The sequence below is a fragment of the Dendrobates tinctorius genome, unplaced genomic scaffold (assembly GCF_039654945.1).
Source record: "Dendrobates tinctorius isolate UK_male_01 unplaced genomic scaffold, ASM3965494v1 ptg000203l, whole genome shotgun sequence".
NCBI lineage: Eukaryota > Metazoa > Chordata > Amphibia > Anura > Dendrobatidae > Dendrobates > Dendrobates tinctorius.
Genome location: NW_027361870.1, coordinates 24255304 through 24277613, shown reverse-complemented (window position 1 = coordinate 24277613; position 22310 = coordinate 24255304). Strand labels below are relative to the sequence as shown.

Below are 22310 nucleotides of genomic sequence, written 5' to 3'. Positions count from 1 at the left end.
TTCATCCACAGTATGATTTATGACTGTCCGGAATTGTCAAGGTCTCACATACAGATTTTATTCTAATTCATATATATATCATGTCGACATATATAATGGCAGGTGGTATACAATCTACAAGGAATAAGTGGGGTGAGACTCAAGATTAGTGAGTAGCTGGATTCTTGTGGAGAGGAGATGGAATTTGGAACAGTTCAGACCATTCGCATGTTGGATAAGGTGCATTTTCAGAGCAGAATCAAAGAATGTTGTAGGGTCTGTGGTCTACATATGTTCTGGAAATGAGAGTATGACGAGGTGATTACATTGTTGGGGAGAAAGGATTATTTAATAGAAGTTTGTAGTTTATGCTAATAAAGCCAAAAAGGATTTTTTAACTTCAGAAAACTCCTCTCCTCCAACTGTAGTTTGTTTTCAAACACAAGCTGAGCTTTACTCATCTTCCCCGGGTCCAGCGCTCAATTTCCGCCACTTCTCCGGTTTCTGTTATTGCCTGCAGCACTACCATCACATCGACAGCTCTACAGCCAATAACTGAGCTCAGCGCCTCTGGGCATGTTGTGCCATCAACTCGGCCAGAACCTCTAAGCTCAGATATAGCCTGCAATGATGTCAACACTGCTGACAATAGGAGACACCGGGAGCAGCAGCGGAGACTCAGCGCTGGAACCGAGAAGGATGAGTAAAGCTTAGTTTTTTTTGTTTTGTTTTTAAAAACAAACTACAACTGTGGGACAGAGATTTTCTTAAACAAGGAAACCACTTTAAGGCTGTTGTGCTAATTGTGCGTTGTTTCCGCTGCGGAAACACACGCATTTCCGCATACATTCAATTGTATTGCAAAAACGCATAGGAAAACGCATGCGAAAACGCTTAAAAAAAGCATCAAAAATGCTTACAAAAGCGCTTCATAAAACGCATGCGTTTTCCCGGGAAGAGGGTGTGCATTTCCGCTCAGAAATATTCTGCATGAAAAATGCTACGTGGACACATAGCCTAAAGGGTAAGTTCACACATGGCGTTTTTGCTGCTTTTTTTTTTTTTTTCAGCAAAACCTGATTTCTTGGCAGGAAAGAAGCTGTGGCAAAAACGCAGGTTTAGGTGCATTTTTGGTGCATCTTTTTTGGTGCGTTTTTGTGTCTCTTTATTTTCTGCAGAAAAAACGCTGCAAATAATGATACCTGCGTTCTTGCAGCGTTTTTTCAACACCCATTCAAGCCAATGGGTGAAAAACGCTGCAAAAATGCTGAAAAAACGCTGAAAGAAGTGACATGCACTATGTCCAAAAAAAGCAGCAAAGCACAAAATCCTGATGATACAAAAAAACAATGTGTATGCCTGAGATTTCGGAAAGCTCATAGGCTTTGCTGGAACTGTAAAAAGCAGGTGAAAATGAGCATAAAAAACGCAGCAACAACACCCAGTGTGAACATACCCTAGTGCAATCCTTTTTTTTTTCATGCTGGACGTAAAGGGGTTATCCAATCTGACACACAGCACACCTAACAATCGACTGCTCCAACAATCGACTGCTATTTGCTTCGGCGGCCACCAGATGAAAGTCATAGCGCCATTCAATATGTAGCAGGTGCTGCTGGGTCCGGCACACTATTAGTCATGTTCCTGAGCCCAGGCATCTGGCATACATACCCTTTTCTGCATTCTTGCGCTGCAGGTGTCCGAGTAGCTAACGCCACAGTCAATACAATATCATTATTGAAATATAGTTAGTGCCTCTAATCAATTAAGTAAAATAAAATAGTCGTACAAAAGGTAGAGACAAGACTGGATTTCTTCCTCCTGACTTGTGCTCCTGGGAGCCTAAAGTTGGTTGGGATTTTAGTAATGCTGAAACTTAAATCTACCATGTGCCACTTATAGTACTGGTGTCTTCCCACATGACTGAAAGGCCTTTGGACTCCCTAAGCAGCAACTGCTACCTCGTCAGCCTCTATAGCATCACCTCTGAACTTGTATCACACATCGCCAACCATCAGTACATTAAAGGAGTTGTCCGGGCTTTTCATGAAGATCTGCAGTCACTATATATGCCTTGTTAATCTCACACTGCGCGCAGCGTGTGCTATGAGGATTCTCCAGTGTTGGCGGTAAGTCCAAGTAGTCATATGATATACATACTTCTGCTACATTCTGACTAGACATGCGCAGCCTCGCTCAGTACAAGTAAGGTGAGCAAGGCCACACACATCTAGTAGGAATGTAGCAGGGAGTATGCATAGCCCTTTCTTGCGGTCACATGACTGCTCGGTCTTACCATCGGTTCCAGAGAATCCTACACATGATGTGAGGATTCACAAGTCTGCAGCCACATGGCCTAAATGTAGACTTTTGTGATGGGCCCAAACAACCCCTTTAATTAAAGGAATTGTCCAGGACTTATATTTTCATAAACTAACCTTAGCATAGTTCATTAATATTGGATATGTAAGAGTCCAACACCCGACACCATCACTGATCAACTGTTTGCAGCAGCTGTGGTTGGATATACACAGTGGCCGTTCCCGGATACTGCATGTGAACTCCCAATAAAGCTGGATGGGTGGAAGCGGCAGCTGGTGGACCCCCACCAATCTGATATTGATGACTTATTCATCAATATATCAGTCCTGGACAACTACATTAATGCATCATGTTGTATTGCTTAATATACGGCTGCAATAACCTGGTAAATATTCATATTATTAACCCCCGAAGGGGGAGCAGAGCAGATCTCAGTTTATTGCTGTGTAATGATGGCATCTCCAGTGAGAGCTCTTCTCCCCACACCGGTATGCCATGAATCACTGGACTAAAGAGGACAAAGCTCCACAAAGCCATGAGTCAGAATAGCAGCTGTTATATGACAGCCCCCCTATTGACAAGTCATCGGATCGGTGTTAACCATTTCTAAACCATAGTCTTGTATCATCAACTATCAACTGTTTATAGGTTTCTGACAAAAAATAAAGTTGTATGCTATTAGTAATGTTATTAATAATGTTCTATACAGTAAGCAGGTTTATTATCAGAACAGACACCTTTACTTTTATTACATTGCTAAGGTGACAGACTAGTGTACAGATGGGTAATAATAATAGACAGGAAATGTCCACATCCATCGCGTTATACACTGGAATGCCTAAATAACAATGGTCCTCACCACAACTCCCAGAATGTCCTGACAGCCAGCCCTCCCCAGTGTTGTACAACTCCAACTACTACAATAGGAAGAGCCATTTACACTATGCTAGATAATAACCTATATGGCAATAAATCATGGCCGTGGCTCTCCGGCCATTGGAAAACTTCAATTCCTGCATGCTCAGACAGCATAACCTGTCCAGATTTTCTGAAACTACAATTCACAGCATGCCCACCCAGCCAAACACAGCAGGGCATGGTGAGAGTTGTAGTTATGGACAACCTGGAGAGTCATAGGTTGGGGATCACTTATATAAAGTAACTTGTATATTGTGAGTCTTACCTCGGACTGATCATCTCGTTCATCCACTAGCCTCTTTAAGTGGAATGCGGTGTTCTTTAACAGAGATTCCAGGTCATCGGGGGAAAGATCAACCGGCTCTAATAACTGCAGATCAAATACATTGTCTGGATTGTGAGTTACCTTTTGGGAGACAAAAAAGAAGAATTTAAATATCCAATGAGTACAAAAATGTAGCCACCAAAATGCCAGATCTCGGACATATGTACTTCGTCGTTTTCAGGATCTGCCTCTTATGGATCCCAAATACAACTTCTATAGGACTCTATAAACCTAACTCGTAAATCTCTTATTTTATGTGTAAATATGCTGAGGATCATAGCATTCTTCAAAACCCAGTGGGCTTTTGGAGCGCCACATGGAGTCCAGTATGGATGGCAGTGCCGCCTCTGCCACTCCTTATGCAAATGACATCAATAAGTATTTGATACACTGACGATTTTGCAAGTTTTCCCACCTACAAAGAACGGAGAAGCCTGTAATTTTTAATCGTAGGTATACTTCACCTATCTATCTAAAAATAAAAGCCAGAAAATCACATTGTATGATTTTTAAACAATTAAATTGCATTTTAATGCATGAAATAAGTATTTGATTAGCTACCAACCAGCAAAAGTTTTGGCTCTCACAGACCAGTTAGTTTTTCTTTAAGAAATCTCCTACTCTACACATTACCTGTATAAATTGCCCCTGTTTGAACTTGTTACCTGTAGAAAATACACCTGTCCATACTTCAACCTCTCCACCATGGCCAAGAACAACTGTTGGCGCAGTTATTAGAAAATGGAGGAAACACAAGATGACTATCAATCTTCCCTGGTCTGGGGCTCCATGCAAGATCTCGTCTCTTGGGGGAAGGTTGATTCCAAGAAAAGTAAGGAATCAGCCCAGAGCTACATGGGAGGACATGGTCAATGACATGAAGAGATCGGGGACCACAGTCTCATTCATTACCATTAGCAACACATTACACCGTCATGGATTAAAATCCTGCAGGACACAGAAGGTTGCCCTTCTTACGCCAGCATATGTTCATGCCCATTTGAAATTTGCTAATAACCATCTGGATGATCCAGAGGAGGCATGGGAGAAGGTCATGTGGTCAGATGAGACCAAAATAAAACTTTTTGGTATCATAGAATCATAGAATCGTAGAGTTGGAAGGGACCTCCTGGGCCATCTGGTCCAACCCCCTGCTAAAAGCAGGATTCGCTAAATCATCCCAGTCAGATGTCTGTCCAGCCTCTGTTTGAAGACTACCATTGAAGGAGAACTCACCACTTCTCGTGGCAGCCTGTTCCACTCATTGATCACTCTAACTGTCAAAAAGTTTTTTCTAATATCTAATCTGTGTCTCCTCCCATTCAGTTTCATCCCATTGCTCCTAGTCTTTCCTTGTGCAAATGAGAATAAAGTTGAGCCTTCTACAATGTGACAGCCCTTTAGATATTTGTAGACAGCTATTAAGTCTCCTCTCAGTCTTCTCTTTTGCAAACTAAACATTCCCAAATCCTGCAACCTTTCCTCATAAGACAGGGTTTGCAGACCGGTCACCATTCTGGTCGCTCTTTTCTGAACTTGCTCCAGTTTGATGATGTCTTTTTTAAAATGTGGTGCCCAAAACTGGACACAATATTCCAGATGAGGTCTGACCAAAGAGGAGTAGAGGGAAATAATGACTTCACGTGATCTAGACTGTATGCTTCTGTTAATACATCCTAGAATTGCATTTGCCTTTTTTGCTGCTGCATCACACTGTTGACTCATATTCAGTCTGTGATCTATTAGTATACCCAAGTCTTTTTCACATGTGCTGTCACTTAGCTCTATTCCTCCCATTCTATATATGCTTTTTTCATTTTTATTGCCCAGATGTAGTACTTTGCATTTCTCCCTATTAAAAACCATTCTGTTAATTGCTGCCCACTTCTCCAGTTTATTTAAATCTTTTTGAATCCTCTCTCTCTCTTCTCTATTATTAGCTATCCCTCCTAGCTTTGTGTCATCAGCAAATTTAATCAGTTTACCCTCAATTCCTTCATCTAAATCGTTGATAAAGATGTTGAACAATACAGGGCCCAGGACAGAGCCCTGTGGTACCCCACTTGAGACATTCTTCCAACTGGATGTGCAGCCATTTACGGCCACCCTTTGGGTCCGATCACTAAGCCAGTTATGAATCCACCTAACAGTTGCCTTGTCCATTCCATACTTAGTCATTTTTTCAATAAGGATTGTATGAGAGACTTTGTCAAATGCTTTGCTGAAGTCAAGATATACTATATCTACAGCATTTCCTTGATCCACCCAATCAGTGATACCGTCATAGAAGGAAATTAAGTTAGTCTGACAAGACTTATTAGTTACAAACCCATGCTGACTCTGTTTAATCACTTCATTCTTATCCAGGTATTGACATACATGTTGTTTAATAATTTGTTCAAAGATCTTTCCTGGTATAGAAGTCAGACTCACCGGCCTATAGTTGCCTGGGTCCACCTTCTTCCCCTTTTTGAAGATAGGAACAACATTTGCTCTTCTCCAGTCTTCTGGCACTTCTCCTGTTCTCCAAGAATTTTCAAAGATTATGGAGAGGGGTTCAAAAATTTCTTCTGCTATCTCCTTCAGTACTCTGGGGTGTAATTCATCTGGTCCTGGAGACTTGAATTCATTTAGGTTAGCTAAGTGTTTCCTCACTATCTTTCTGTTTATAGATATCCTGGATTCTTCTATTCCCTTAATAGGACAGTGAATAACAGTTGATGTTACATTTCCTTTCTGAGAGAAAACAGATGCAAAATAGGAATTTAAAAGTTCAACCTTCTCAACATCCTGTCTTACCATTTCATCATTTTCATCCTGTAAAAATCCTATAGTATCTTTGACTTTTCTTTTACTTTTGACATATCCCCCAAATCCTTTATTATTGCATTTGACATCTCTTGCAAGCCTCAATTCATTTTCAGCTTTAGATAATCTGATTTGTGCCCTGCAGGTTCTGCAGACAGCATTATATTCTTCTTTAGATATGCCTCTTTCCATTTTATAAACATTTTTTTCTTCCTTTTTAGCATGTGCTTAAGTTCTGTGTTCATCCATCCTGGTTTCCTTAAATGCTTCCTATTCTTCCCTCTTTTCGGAATTGTTAACAACTGTGCTTTGAGAATTTCATTTTTCAAGATTTCCCATCCTTCATGGACATTTTTGTCTTTAAGGATATCCAGCCATTGGATCCCTCCAATTCTCTTTCTGAATCCCTTAAAATCTGCCTTTCTGAAATCTAACCTTGACGTCTGAGTCTTCACAGGTCTTCCGCCTCTAGTTATCCAAAATTCTAAAATAGCATGGTCGCTACCTCCTAGGGTCCCAGCCACTTTTACCTCCTCAACCATTTCCTCCCTGTTTATAAGGATTAGATCCAAGGTAGCAGTTCCCCTTGTTTTCTCCCTTACCTTTTGGAAGATAAAGTTGTCAGCAAGAGAGGATAAGAATTTCCTTGACCTGTTAGTTTTGCCTGAGAGAGATTCCCAACAAATGTCTGGATAGTTGAAATCTCCCATGACAACTATGTCATATTTTTTGGAGAACTTGGCCATTTGATGCATAAAGAGTTCATCCATATCTTCAGCTTGCACAGGCGGTCTGTAGTAAATGCCTACAATGGTGTCCTTTCCATTGTTCTGACCTTGTATTCTTACCCAAACAGTTTCCACAGAACTCCCAGTCTCTGAAGCTTCAATCTCTGTGCAGATATACGCGTTTCTAACATACAATGCGACACCTCCTCCTCGTTTATCAAGTCTGTTTCTTGCAAATAAGTTGTATCCTTCTAGTCTTGCATTCCAATCATGTGTATTGTCCCACCAAGTTTCAGTGATTCCAATGACATCATATTTCTTTTCCTGTGTTAGTAGTTCCAATTCTCCTTGTTTGTTGCCCATGCTTTGTGCATTAGTATAGAAACATTTTATTTTGTGATTGGTTTCTCTTTCTCCAATATTTTTATTAATTAGAATCTTTCGTCTTTGTTCTTCCTTTCCACTTCTGATAGCAGAGTTCTCAATAGCATTTGTCAGGTGTAAGGCTTTTTCTGGTCTTTTGCTTCCCTTCCCATGTTGTTCTAGTTTAAAGCTCTCCTTACAAGTGTAGCAAGGCGACTTCCAAATACATGCTTTCCAGTCTTCGTAAGGTGCACCCCATCTCTAGCAAGTAGTCCATCGTATAAGTAGTTCACTCCGTGATCCAGAAATCCAAATTGTTGCTGACGGCACCATCGACGTAACCAGTTGTTCACTTGAAGAATCTTATTCCACCTCCTTGTTCCATGGCCATCCACTGGGAGGATGGAAGAGAAGACCACCTGTGCTCCCAGTTCTTTCACTTTCTTGCCTAAGTCTTCAAAGTCTCTGCAGATGGTTTCCAGGTCGTTTCTTGCGGTGTCATTTGTCCCCACATGTAGTAGCAGGAATGGGTAGTCATCTGTAGGTCTGAAGAGTCCTGATATCCTGTCAGACACATCTTTAATTTTTGCACCTGGAAGACAGCACATTTCTCTTGAAGTTATATCCGGTCTGCAGATAGCGGCCTCTGTTCCTCTCAACAGGGAATCCCCCATGACCACCACTCTCCGTTTCTTCTTCACAACATTTTTCTTTCTCCATCCAGGAGGACTCTGAAGGCGTACAAGGTTGCTGTTTGTTGGCAAAGTCTTATCCTGATGTATTTCTTCATCGTTTTCCTGCGTGAGAGCCTGGTACAGGTTTCTGACCAGTATGGGTGCTGACTGCCTCCTGGTCCTCCTGCTTCTCTGGGTCACATGTCTCCATTCCTCTGTTTCTTCAGGTGCACTTCGAATCTCTTCTCTTTCTGTAACATGAAGAGATAATTCTGCTCTATCCAAGAACTCTTCACCTTCCTTAATGATCTTCAACGTAGCTAACCTCTCTTCGAGATTTTGCAACTTTTCCTCCAACAGGGACACAAGCTTGCATTTGTGGCATGTGAAGTTTGGCTTTTCCACTGGTAAATCTGTGAACATGTAGCAAGAAATGCAGCTCACCAAATGGCTCCTGGCCAACTCCACTCAACGTGTTTGAAGGAAGAAGAAGGATAAGTAAACCCCAAGAACAAGAACACTGTCCCAACCGTAAAGAATGGTGGGGGAAACATCATACTTTGGGGGTGCTTTTCAGCACAGGGGACAGGATGATTGCACCTTATTGAAGGGAGGATGGATGGGGTCATGTATTGCAAGATTTTGGCCAACAACCTCCTTCCCTCAGTAAGAGCATTGAAGATGGGTCGTGGCTGAGTTTTCCAGCATAACAATGACCTGAAATAAACAGCCAGGACAACAAAGGAGTGGCTCTGTAAGAAGCATTTAAAGATCCTGGAGTGGCCTGGCCAGTCTCTAGACCTGAACCCAAAAGAAAATTTTTGCAGGGAGCTTAAATACAATGTTGCCCAGCGACAGCCCCAAAACCTGAAATATCTGGAAAACATCTGTACGGAGGAGTGGGCCAAAATCCCTACTGCAGTGTGTGCAAGTTTGGTCAAGAACTACAGGAAGCAGGGGCTGACATGCAGCCGGTGCAACTGCACCAGGGCCCGAAGCTGGGGGGGACCCCTGAAGCAGGAGCATACTGCCCATAGCGGCACAGCTGAGTCAAGATTACGGGCAGGAGAGGGACCCGGTGTCATGCAGCATCGGGCCCCTCTCACTCCCTCCCGTCACCATGTCAATATCCAGAGCCTGTAAGAGAACGGTGCGCAGAGTGCAGGAGTTTAAAAAGGGGGGGTCATGCAGGGAGAAACGCTGGCCAATGAATGCTTTCCTCATCACACTGATGAGCAAGCTCACTGGCTGCTATCTCCATCCTCCTGCATGGCACGTCCCTGGGGCCTGGGTCGCACAGCGCACAGGGGACAACAATGGAGGAAGAGCAGGACCTACAAGAGGTCTTCTGCTCCCTCCACTTTTCTATTCCCAGCAGCATCTCCTCACAGAGAAGAGGTCGGGGGAGGAGGACCACTGCATGGGACAGGACGACAGCAGCAGGGGGCTAATATCAGTCCTCCCAGATGAAGGCAAACTGCCAAAACGTGCGTCGGGTCTGATGGTGTGTGCTGTATCCTACACTACAGGTATTGCTTCATGTGTAATACATTTGTATACTGCTGTTGAAGTGGAATGGGTCCTTTTGTTTCACATTAGGTGTGGGTTTGTCAGTGGCAAGTAATGTTTGGCCATGTAGGGCCCTTGGTTAACATCTAATATAGGTTCTTACTCCCTTATTCGTATGTATATCCCCACCATAGGTATCTGTTTATTTGCCCTATTTTCACTCACAACTCAACAATGATTCTAAAAGCTTCTTGTATGGAGGTTTTTAGTAATTTTGCACCACCTTGTGGTTTCTCACTTTTTAATATGCTTAGTCTACATATGTAAAATAAATTTCCAGTATTTAATAAAAATGTATATGTTTGTAATTGTTGATTCTGGTGTACATTTTTGCTAATTATATGACATCTCTTCATTATCTATAGAGCTGCTGAGCGCTGCTCTCAGCTATTTCCATCAGTTCCGTAGACAATGAATAGAGCAGATACCAGATGTTACAACTACCAGATATATAATGTAATATAATATATACATGGACGGGCTCTGCCGGTTCCAGCAGTTATCATATATCCACGAGGATGCGCTTTGCACACTTGCTGTCAGGTGCCAACTGGAGATTGAGCCGCATCTCTGCAGTTTTTATTCACTGACAGTGGACACTAGTTGTCACCTGACTTCAAGTATGACTGCATAGGAACCAGCAGAATCCCATACTAACGGATGTGTGTGTATTTATGTGTATATAATTTTATATATATATATATATATATATATATATATATATACACATACATACACACACTGTATATGTATAAATTTGCATTTTGCAGTGAGAAATAAGTATTTGATCTCTCTGGCAAGCAGACTTAATACTTGGTGTCATAGCAGTCAGACGTTGTTGTAGTTGATGATGAAGTTTGCGCACGTGTCAGGAGGAATGTTGGTCCACTCCTCTTTGCAGATCATCTTTAAATCATTAAGATTTTGAGGCTGTCGCTTAGCAACTAGGAGCTTCAACATCCTCCATAAGTTTTCTTTGGGATTAAGGTCTGGAGACTGGCTAGGCTACTCCATGACCTTAATGTGCTTCTTTTTGAGCCACTCCTTTGTTGCCTTGGCTGTATGTTTTTGGTCATTGTCTTGCTGGAAGACCCAGCCACAACCCTTTTTTAATGTCCTGGTGGAGGTAAGGAGGTTGTCACTCAGGATTTTACAGTACATGGCTCCATCCATTCTCCCATTGATGCGGTGAAGTAGTCCTGTGCCCTTAGCAGAGAAACACCCCCAAAACATAAGGTTTTCCACCTCCATGCTTGACAGTGGTGATGGTGTCCTTTGTTCATAGGCAGCATTTCTCTTACTCCAAACACAGTGAGTTGAGTTAATGCCAAAGAGCTCAATTTTTGTCTCATCTGACCACAGCACCTTCTCCCAATCACTCACAGAATCATCCAGGTGTTCATTGGCAAACTTCAGACAGGCCTGCACATTTGCTTTCTTGAGAAGGGGGAACTTTCCGGCACTGCAGGATTTTAAACCTTTACGGCGTAATGTGTTACCAATGGTTTTCTTGATGAATGTGGTCCCAGCTGTCTTGAGATCATTAACAAGTTCCCCCCGTGTAGTTTTAGGCTGATCTCTCACCTTCCTCATGATCAAGGATACCCCACAAGGTGAGATTTTGCATGGTGTCCCCAGATCGATGTTGATTGACAGTCATTTTGTATTTCCTCCATTTTTTTTTTACTATTGCACCAACAGTTGTCTCCTTCTCAGCCAGCGTCTTACTTATGGTTTTGTAGTCCATTCCAGCTTTGTGCAGGTCTATGATCTTGTCCATAACATGCTTAGAAAGCTCTTTGGTCTTGCCCATGTTGTAGAGGTTAGCGTGTGATTGATTAATTGAGTCTTTGGACAGGAGTTTTTTTATAAAGTTATAAGACAGCTGTCTTTAAAGCAGGTGATGAGTTGATTAGGAGCATCTAACTGGTCTGTAGGAGCCAGAACTCTTAATGGTGGTCAAATACTTATTTCTCACTGCAAAATAAAGTAAATTTATATAATTTATACAATGTGATTTTATGGATTTTATTTTTGATATTCCAACTCTCAATGTAAAAATTAACCTACCCTTAAAATTACAGACTGTTCATGTCCTTGTCAGTGGGCAAACTTACAAAATCAGCAAGGGATCAAATTATTTCCTTCACTGTGTATATATATATATATATATATATATATTAACCATACTTATATGCAGCCGCATGGTGCTTCCAACAAAGAAATCCTTTCCTCGCTAAGGGGGAAAGGGGAAAGAATCCTCACTGGGATCTCAGATTTCACAGAGCTGTGGGTGAGGAAGGGGAGTTTGCAGCTATGTGACAGGCAAAGTCTCAGAGAATGGAAGATTCTGGAAGGTTCCAGAAGTCATATCTTATCATTACAGATGGACATATATATATTGTATATTTGAGTGTAACAATTTTATATATATATATATATATATAAAATTGTTACACTCAAATATACAATATATATATGTCCATCTGTAATGATAAGATATGACTTCTGGAACCTTCCAGAATCTTCCATTCTCTGAGACTTTGCCTGTCACATAGCTGCAAACTCCCCTTCCTCACCCACAGCTCTGTGAAATCTGAGATCCCAGTGAGGATTCTTTCCCCTTTCCCCCTTAGCCAGGAAAGGATTTCTTTGTTGGAAGCACCATGCGGCTGCATATAAGTATGGTTAATATTCAAAAGGCTGAATCTCGAAAACCATACGCGGCAGAGACATGAAAATTACATTGCTGCAAAATGCATCAACCCAGCGTTCTGGCCCATAATTTTCGTGGTTCCAGCACCCACAGAAACCGAGAACTGGATTTCTCCTAAACGGTGTGACATAATTACTGCATGTTTGGTCTTTATCTATTGTCTGCAACAGGCTAAAGAGAATGATACCATGTGCATGTTTATACGAGGTACCCTCTGCGAGATATAGTCATTATAAGTTTTGTAGTCAGAATTGTAACTCCTAGAGCAGGGGGTGGAACATACCAGACGGCCCCTTTTATGATGTCACAAACCCAAAGCTATAAAAGGTATTCCCTCCCAAAAATCAGTCATTCGAGCTGGAGGTTTGATGCCAAAAGGAACCCAGATGCAGGGCAACGTGTAGCCCCACATCCCCACATGGTTAGCCTACAGACCATTTAAGCAACTGTAAGTGTTGATCTCTATGTTAATCCCATTTTATTTTATATTTGCATTGTACTTACCTAATGTCTCAACTTTGTAACATCTTTTATCTGTGTAATCACTGCCCCACCTTTTGGGGAATAAATTATAACTTTATTAGTCTGTCTTCATGCTCTAAAAATGAACACATGCCTTTAAGATAATTGCTACTGAATTGGGTTGGCTTCAAACCCCTCTATTAAGTTTTTAACTTAATTAGAGAAACTCTGGAGATGGTGGCGGCAAAGTGTGATCTGGGACCTGGGTACTGCTGAGAGTGACGGAAGGGATTTTATAAGCTAATTGGTGGCTGCAGACAGAGCATTTTATGATTCCCTCACTGCAGCGTGCCGGGAGGCCAGATTGAAGCACTGAAGCAGCCGGCCGGTGACCAATTATCCCAGGTGTAGGTCCCTGACTGACCTGAGGGTAAGGGGGCACAGGAGAGCTGCGAGTTCCAAAGTGGAACTGGAAGTTTCGTGAAGTATTGTGGGCAGTGGTGGGACAACCAAAATAACCCCCCTGTAATAAATTGTAAGGGCAAGACTAGCTTGCTGTTTTTTTATCACATGGTGCCAGCAGTGGGATAACTAAGATAAGCCCCCCGTGCCTGTGATAGCCGTGTGTCAGCTGTGCATCACATTCCTCCGTCCGTGACATACCGGTGTCAGTGGCGGGTCTGTGACATATTGGTGGCAGCGGCGGGATCGTGACACCATCTTAGTGAAAAAAATATAAATAAATATATATTTTTTTTATAGGTGTGGGGAAGCCCAAATAGAACTTTTGCTGTGGGGCCCTGTTATTGCTAATAGTGCAAAAAGTGCTTTGTGCTTATTACAATTCTTATGCTTTGTAGTAGACTTTATCTTAATAGTGCTTTTGTGATTGCACATTAGTCATACAGTACACGCTCTTCTATTGGCTGGCTGAACATGACAGAGCTGATGACTCATAGCACATGCGCAGTAGAGCTGCAGGAACGCCAGATACAGCATTTTCAGCGTTCATGGCGTCATCCATGTGGTGGTATGTAAACCAAAGGGATTATGAGACACTGTAGTACTGTATGACTAATGTGCAATCACAAAAACACTATTAAGATGAAGTCTACTACAAAGCATAAGAATTGTAATAAGCACAAAGCACTTATTTGACTTTTTGCTAGTTAAAAACCCTTGTACTCCTGTACTATATACAATTCCAAAAATCCATAAAACTTTAATACATCCCCCGGGTCGACCGATAGTATCAGAGGTTGACTCATTGTTCAGTAAAATGGGGGTATTTTTGGATAAAATATTAAATCCAATTGCAAGGAGTTGTAAATCGTATATATTAGGTACGACGGATTTTTTGAAAAAATTGCAAACAATTAAATTATAAGGTGAAGTGATATTGGCGTCTTTTGACGTCATGTCGCTTTATACTTCAATAGACCACAAGCATGGTCTTAGTTCAATTGATGAGATGTTGAAACAGGCCGGGTATACTGAAGAAGGGAATAATTTTTTGCTGAAAATGTTAGAAATAATTTTGACCCGAAATTATTTTTTATTTGGTGATGTTTTTTACAATCTAAAACGTGGTACAGCAATGGGGGCCAATATGGCCCCTGCCTATGCAAATATAGTTATGCGGGTCCTAGAGGAGAGCTTCGTCTATGTGTCTCCCCACTTTCAACATGCGTTGGTGTGGTGGAGATATATAGATGATGTTTTTCTCCTCTGGACTGGCACAGAGGATGCATTGGATGAGTTTCATCAGTTTTTGAACACAATAGATGAGACAATCAAATTTACTCTAGTTTCCTCAAAAACAGTGTTACAATTTTTGGATGTCTTAGTCAAACAAGTGGGAGGTGAACTGATTACTACATTGTTTGTTAAAGGAACAGATAAAAATAATTTATTGGTATATGACAGTCAACACCCACGGAGTATGATAAGAACTATACCACTCAGCCAACTATTGAGGGTGAGGAGGATTGCCAAAATGGATAATGAGGTTGATACAGTTACGGATAATATGATTAAAAAATTTAATAATAGGGGTTATCCTCAATGTATGTTGGAGAAGGTGAAAAGGAAAACTTTGGAAAAGGATAGGAAAGAGTTAATCGGTGGTAAGTCAGATATTAGCAAGAGAAGAGGTTTTTTAAAAAGAATCCCAATTATAACTACATATAATGAGGTTGCTATCTATGTTTGTCATATGTGAATTGTTCACTTATGTTAAAGGATTCAACTTTTCAAAATCATTAAACCTCTAAAATCTATAAAATAAATCAATTTCTAACATGTAACTCTGATCATGTAATATACCTCTTGGAATGTCCCTGTAAATTGTGGTATGTTGAGGAAACCACATGGGATTTTAAGACCAGACTAAACCAACATCGGTATACTATTAGAAAGAAAAAACTTGATTTGCCGGTCCCGAAACACTTTGTTGAGTGTAACCATACTGAGAGGGACTTGAGATTTAGAATAATTGATGTGGTCCCTATGTAGAGAAGAGGTGGGGATAGAGAACTCATACTTAAGAAAAAGGAACTGAAGTGGATCTATGAGCTGAATACACTAAAACCAAAAGGGTTAAATGCTGAATTTAAAATACATACTGTTATGTGAAATAGTTCCTCTGTATGTGCTGTATTGAAGTCCTATGGATATTTAGGGAATAATATTGTTTGTAATTATCGTTGGTTTTAATTCTCTTTTTTTATTCCTTTTTTAGATTTATCACTATTTTTAACAGTGTTGAAATTACCCTGGTTAAGATATTAAGAACATGGAGGACGAATGGACTTTAGTAAAAAAAAATTTTGTACAGAAAATAATTTCTGGGAAGTGACTTTTTTTTACTAAGGTTTTGAATAGTTTTTTTTATAAGGGTTCGGTCATGTGGCCAATCAATAATATATCAATTTGATGATGAGTGGATTTCTATGGCTGCGGAGATAACTGACATACTGCCCTTTAGCTACTGGGGTGCATCAGGTGGCCTGATGAAGGTCATGCGGTGCACGTGAGTGGCTATCTGGATAAACCGGAGGCAACCTGATGAGGGTGTTGTCCGGGGCTCCAGGGCAATTAGTACAATTTAAATCCCTATATATCAAGTAAAAGATATCAGCAGCTGTATAGATTTCCTTATATATATATATACAAAAAAAGTTTTTTAGGAAATAACAGCTTTTTCTTAAAAAAAAGTTGCAGCGATATAGTGACAGATGGTGTCATAAGACTTATATAATAATAGTTCTACATGATTTAAGTAAAAACGCTGGACTTAAAATATAAAATTGATGTGGATGAAAGCTTAGTAGCGTTATTTGACCTTCTGCCACACACAATATGGCGTCTATGAGGTGATGAATACACCCAGGCGCCTGTGCAGAGAGAGAAAATGCCACACATGCTCTTCTATTGGCTGGCTGAACATGACAGAGCTGATGACTCATAGCACATGCGCAGTAGAGCTACAGGAACGCCAGATACAGCGTTTTCAGCGTTCATGGCGTCCTCCATGTGGTGGTATGTAAACCAAAGGGACTATATGAGACACTGTAGTACTGTATGACTAATGTGCAATCACAAAAGCACTATTAAGATGAAGTCTACTACAAAGCATAAGAATTGTAATAAGCACAAAGCACGTTTTGCACTATTTTGCACATTGACTATAATGAAAGAAACTGTATGCACTTAAATGTATTTTTGTCATGTAAAATGATTGACAAGTGAGAGATTGTTATATGGTCTATAAAAAGACACTTTTTTGTAACACTCAATGCTTGAGAAAGGCTTAGTTGAGCCAAAACGTTGCCTTGATATGTGGGCTGAATAAAACTCACTACCACTTGAAAACAATTACCATGGAGTGCTGCCTTTATTTGGAGTGAATATATATATATATATATATATATAGATATATATATATATATATATATATACACACACATACACATATATAGTCACATATATATTTATTTTTTTTTTTACTTTTTTTGCAGGTATCTTTTTATCCTGGTGTTTTATCCCAGTCATTTACATCTTTTGAGATGGTGCAAAGTTTTTCTTCGATTGTACTCCAGTATCCTAAGTAGACTACAAAACACAAGTTTTTTTGTTTTCTTAGTGCACTTGATGCCCAATGTCTGAAATTTTAAAGCTTAAAGCATATTGATAGGAATGTGCGACTTTGTAATCTAAAAACATGCAAAAAAAATTAAAGAAAGTGAACGAAAAAAAATCATCTATTCAATTCATCAAATTTCACGTGTCCATTTTAATGAATTTATTCCAAAATCTGCCAGCTCAAAAAGAAACACAAGTAGAAAAATGCTAAAAAAAACCCTCAAATGATGAATCGACCCCATTTCCCCAGTGATGACGGTGTCAGACAGGGACAGTACTTTGCAGAGTTCTAATGAAATCTTGCACAGAGTGGTCATTCCATTTACTAAAACAGATGTGTCACAGGGTAAAGCAGCTGACAATAGGGGTTGTATTCACACTTTGCAATGTCATACACTGATACGCTGCAAGGAGTCTGATTGCAGATTGAGCTACTAAGTAAAAACTTCTTGCCTTGTCTTTTTCCTTTTCTGTAATGAAGATAAATGCTATAAAAGGCACAATGGCGCAGTGTTCTCAATTAGTTCTAGAGTAAATTTCCACTTTTTTTTTTTTTTAGATTGTGATTACACTGTTGGCACAAGTAATAGCAATAATAAGCCAGCGCCGAGCCGTAACCTCAGGATGTTGTGGAATTATTCATAGCAGCTGTCCTGTAACTAACTGAAATCCTCGTGCTTGAAGATCTGAGCTACACTGACCATTTGTATTAAGATTACTGGTTAGGGTTGCAGGATACAGCTGTTTGTCTCCATATATCATTCATGTGATCTTCATACCCCGCCACCTAACGGATAGTGACGCCCGACGCCCTAACTTCTATCAGACGCTTCAGAATAAAAGTCTGCAGAAGAACATGAAAACAACATAAGAAGCGTGAAAGGGCGAGATGTGATACCTCCTGGATATGAGCCGCCACAGCTGCTTTAGTGTCAAAATCCAAATCTTGAATTTTATCAATAAATTCCTCTTTTCTTTCGCACTGCAACAGAAATGATTGATATTAGCATATAGTTATCGATTCCTCAAGTTAAAACGTGTGCTATTCAATATCCGGCTCGGCTGGAGGAAGAAATGGGAAGTATTGTTAATACTGGTATAATGTCCGTTGTGGTGGGCAGTGGGCCTTCAACCTTAGCGGCAAAGGGTATGTATGCTGCTATATACACTGCTCAAAAAAAAATAAGGAACATTTAAAGCAAACCTGTCAGCAAGTTTTTACTATCTAATCTGAGACCAGTATAATTTAGGGCAAGAGAGCCTGATTCCAGTGATGTGTCTCTCATTGGACTGCTTGGTGCAGTTTTGATAGAATCCCTGCTTTTTCTGATGTAGATGCAGCAGAGAGAAAACTTCTGGACTGTGTATACCCTCACCGACACCCCTGATTGGCAGCTTCCTGTGTACATTGTCCGTAAGCTGCTAATTAGTACTGGGGGTGGAACTACACAAATAAGCCTGACTTGCCTGCACGCGAGATGCAATTCTCTAATTATAATAAACTGCCGATAAAATGCTAATTGTATTGAAACTACAACACAGTCTAGTAAGTGACACATCCCTGGAATCAGGCTCTCTCTATATTATGCTGCTCATAAAAACCTTCAGGCAGATTCCCTTTAAAGCGAACCTGTCAGGAAGAATGTGTCTAGGAAACTTACGGTACTGCAGGATAGGGCAGGGAAACACCTTTCCAGTTATACCCATTTTATCATTATTTGGGGTACTATTGTATCAAAATTTATATTTTATTCATATGCATATTAGGCTCACAAGTGCCCTGGCAATCCTCAGCTCCTTTTTCTTTTTCTCCGCCAACGCTACCCTGGATTCTTGATTTACATTGGAGAGCAGAGGCGACGCCGTGCAACAAAGCCTCTGTCTTCACTGTCAATGAAGGAAAGCCAAGAGAAGCCAAGATCTGCAAGTGCACTAATGTGGACACAAGTGTATTAGGGAGCCTAATTTACAGATCAATAAAATATTAATTTCGGCACAATGGAGCTCTGGATAGTAACAGAAACGGTGGAAATTTGTTTTTCCTGTCCCATCCTGTACCACCAAGGGTATCTTAGGCACATTTAATCATAAAACAGTTTATCGATGAGTGAAAGATTCAAGATGAAAATCTTGACTGATCTACTGATAAATTATATGACTGGTTAACAACAAAATGTTGTATTAGCAGTGAATGGAGAACACCATTATCAACCAATTGAGGCCTGAATTCCAGATCACCCCAAAAATCTAAGTAAACAATTTAAATCAAAAGCATCTCCAACTTGTGTGAAAGTTTCATCATGGCAACTACAACTCATGATATGACTTTGAAGTGTGTATAGCTCTCCATATGCTTGTATACACTCCTAACACTGTCTGGTTATACTCCGGATGAGGTGGCAGATGGTATGCCGAGTGATCTCCTCTCAAGCCTGGATCTGAGCATTAGTGAGCTCCTCTACTGATGGTGGGGTTGCTATGTGTTGTCTGATGCATAATGCCCCAGAGGTTCTCAATTGAATTCCGATATGGTGAATGAGAGGCTCAGTCAAAGGCATTAATGCCTTCGTCATGTGGGAACTGCCTACATGCTCTGGCCACTTGAGGCCAGGCATTGTCCTGCATTAGGAGGAACTCGGGGCCCAATGCACCAGAGTAAGGTCTCAGGATTTCACTCCAGTATCTATCAGCCATTCAGTGAGGATGTCTTCGGAGATTGGAGATTTGTGCAATTTTCAAAGGATGTGGCTCCAAAAAAAGTTACCGTCCATCAAACCGGTCATGGCAGATGATGTTTCAGGCGGCATAACATTCACCTCGGCACCTTTAGAATATTTTATGTCTGTCACATGTGTTCAATGTGAATCTGCTCTAATTTTTTAAAGGAACTGAGCCCTAAGATGAACCTACCAATTCTGGCGTTCTCCTGTGAATGGCAATCTAGTTGAATGGTGCTGCATTGGGATCACAGATCACACTACAGGATGTTTGGGCCTCATGCCACCCTGAATCAGTTGCCAGGGCAGTGGTAGTGCTCCTCCTGTTCATCCTCACACAAAGAAGCAGATACCAGTCCTAATGCTGAGTTAAACCCATTAAAGCCATATCTGGCACTTTTCATGTAATGGCCCATGTCTTGGGATCTGTTCCATACCGTTACAACTGTTCTGGGTAACAACACAAACCTTGCAACACCATGTATAGATTTGCCATCCTAGAGGAGCTGGACTAAATGTGCAGCCTGAATGGGCCTGCAGATACCACCTCATGCTACCAGGGCACTACCTAATGCAAAACCCAAGAAAAATAGGAAGGATAACGAGAGAGTAGAAGTCCATGGCCACCACCTGCAAAGCATTCCGCTTTGGGTGGTTGTCTTGCTATTTCCCCTTCCACCACTCCTGTTGTCATTTTCATTTGCACCAAAGCAGGTGAAATGGATTCACAATTGCTTATTCTTCCTAACTGGCACACTGACATCCCTGAAGTTGAATCGATTCGGTGTGAGGTGTAGTGTTCCCTTCATTTTTGGAGCAGTTGATTTATATAAAATGGTATGCCAAACTTCTGGGGCCATCATCAATCCTGAGGTTGAAGAGCTGATTTAGTGTAGTTTCCCTTTCTATGTTTTCTGTGCACAGAAGCATTTTTGGCCATATGGCTCTACATTAGCTCCATTTATTTGGGAGAGTGTGCATGAAAATCAGTGAAGGATAAGTTTATAAGAAGGAAATACTTATTAAACCTTGTACTGTAATCTAGTTATGTATTCAGTTGTTCTGCAGACAATAAATGTGATTGAGGCAAGTTTAATTCTGTAGTCTCAAGACGGTAATTTCTATTTCTATAATGAGGGCGGACACTGAGTATGGTAGTACTACATCATACCTTTAAGGTTCGCCAGGCCAAGTACACCCAGACGCGTGTTTCGGAATGAATTCCTTCATCAGGTCTGCCATCATTCTCGTTTGGAACCTTTTGACATGTTTTTAATTATATTTTTTTTTTCTATTAATGATTTTATATTTTGAGTATGGGCACTTTTTTTGATGTAGTACTACCGTTTACCATTCTTGTTTAATAAACGTAATTTTAGTCAAATATTTGTCAGTCCTGGTATTTCCTTTTATACCATAAGTTCAGAGTTTTCTGGTTCGATGTCCTTTAATTTTTGAATGGTCTACCATTCATGACCAGAGCACCTATATGTCATTTACTATATAAATATTGTTAGGCGTCGGGTTCCTGTCGCTGCACAGCGGGAATCCCGAGCTTTGCTTCCGGCGGTCTCCCATTCCTCTCCAGCCGCAGAGGAGGTTGCTCAGCAAACTTGTCGGTCCCGGCACTCTGCCCAGACCAGCTCCGTGGGTTTGCTTGCTGCTGCCACCTCTGGCACAGCTACGGCAATACATGCTGCTTAGCAGCGAGATTCTCCAGGGACTAAGTCCCCATGTCGGGCCACTGAGAATGCCCGTGGAGTGATCTCCCATTGGAGATCGAAGGTCACGTGCTCAGGTCCTGCTCCTGTTCGGATTGGTCCATCCGAGAAGCCAGGAAGGTCCCGGACGCCCGCGGCTATAAAAGGTTCACATGGCCACTCTGCCATGTGCTAGGATAGACTGTATTTTCAGGCTATAAGGAGTGAGTGATGTATGCACGTATGAATGTCTCTGGTGACTGACTCATTATGAAACCCCTACCCTTGGTACGCATGTGTTGTGCAGCCTAGCCTGCTAGCGCCTAGGCTTAGGCGTAGGTAGGTCAGAGTCTGAGTCAGGCATTAGTTGTCACCAGTGACTCGGCACGCCTCAGTGCAAATGCTCCACACTCCATAGCCAGCGTCTATAGTGGCGTTCACGGTAGCGACGCCGCGCACTCAGTGGGCCTAGAGGGACTCTAACCCCGTGTCCTTGGGGTAGAGTTCTGTGGCCGTTTGATGTGCGTTCTTTGGCCGGGCTCTGTGAGCTTAACAGGCTCCGGCATCCACGTTCAGCGGTTGTGCGGCTCTGTGAATTAACAGAGTCCGCTCCTGTTCACACTGGGTGATGTAACCCACTTGACTGTTTTCACGCCGCTCTATTCTTCCGCCATTGTCTAGCAGCAGTGTACCACCTCTGCACGGTGGACCCCGGCTGCGAACGCACCTACTACTATTTTATAATTTGGTGCGTTCCGCCAGCCCTAACATTATCCTAGCGCCAGGGTCTGGTTAGTAATGGCGGATGAACAGCGACTGCATAGGTACATCCAGCAGCTGGAGGGTAGGTTGTCAGCACTAGAGCGTTCCACCTCAGCTGCGGATG

General features: G+C 41.4%; 1 protein-coding gene across 8 annotated transcripts in view; it reads right to left on the bottom strand.

The window, feature by feature from the left end:
• The window catches only part of CCDC88A (coiled-coil domain containing 88A), a 276380-nt gene that overhangs the window by 108319 nt on the left and 145751 nt on the right, over window positions 1–22310 (bottom strand). For all 8 annotated transcript variants that reach the window (XM_073553887.1, XM_073553894.1, XM_073553893.1 and 5 more), the window contains 2 exons: window positions 17906–17989; window positions 3485–3625 (listed from right to left, as the gene is read on the bottom strand). In XM_073553887.1, the coding sequence (XP_073409988.1) occupies window positions 3485–3625; window positions 17906–17989 (225 nt within the window). The remainder of the gene's footprint in view (window positions 1–3484; window positions 3626–17905; window positions 17990–22310) is intronic.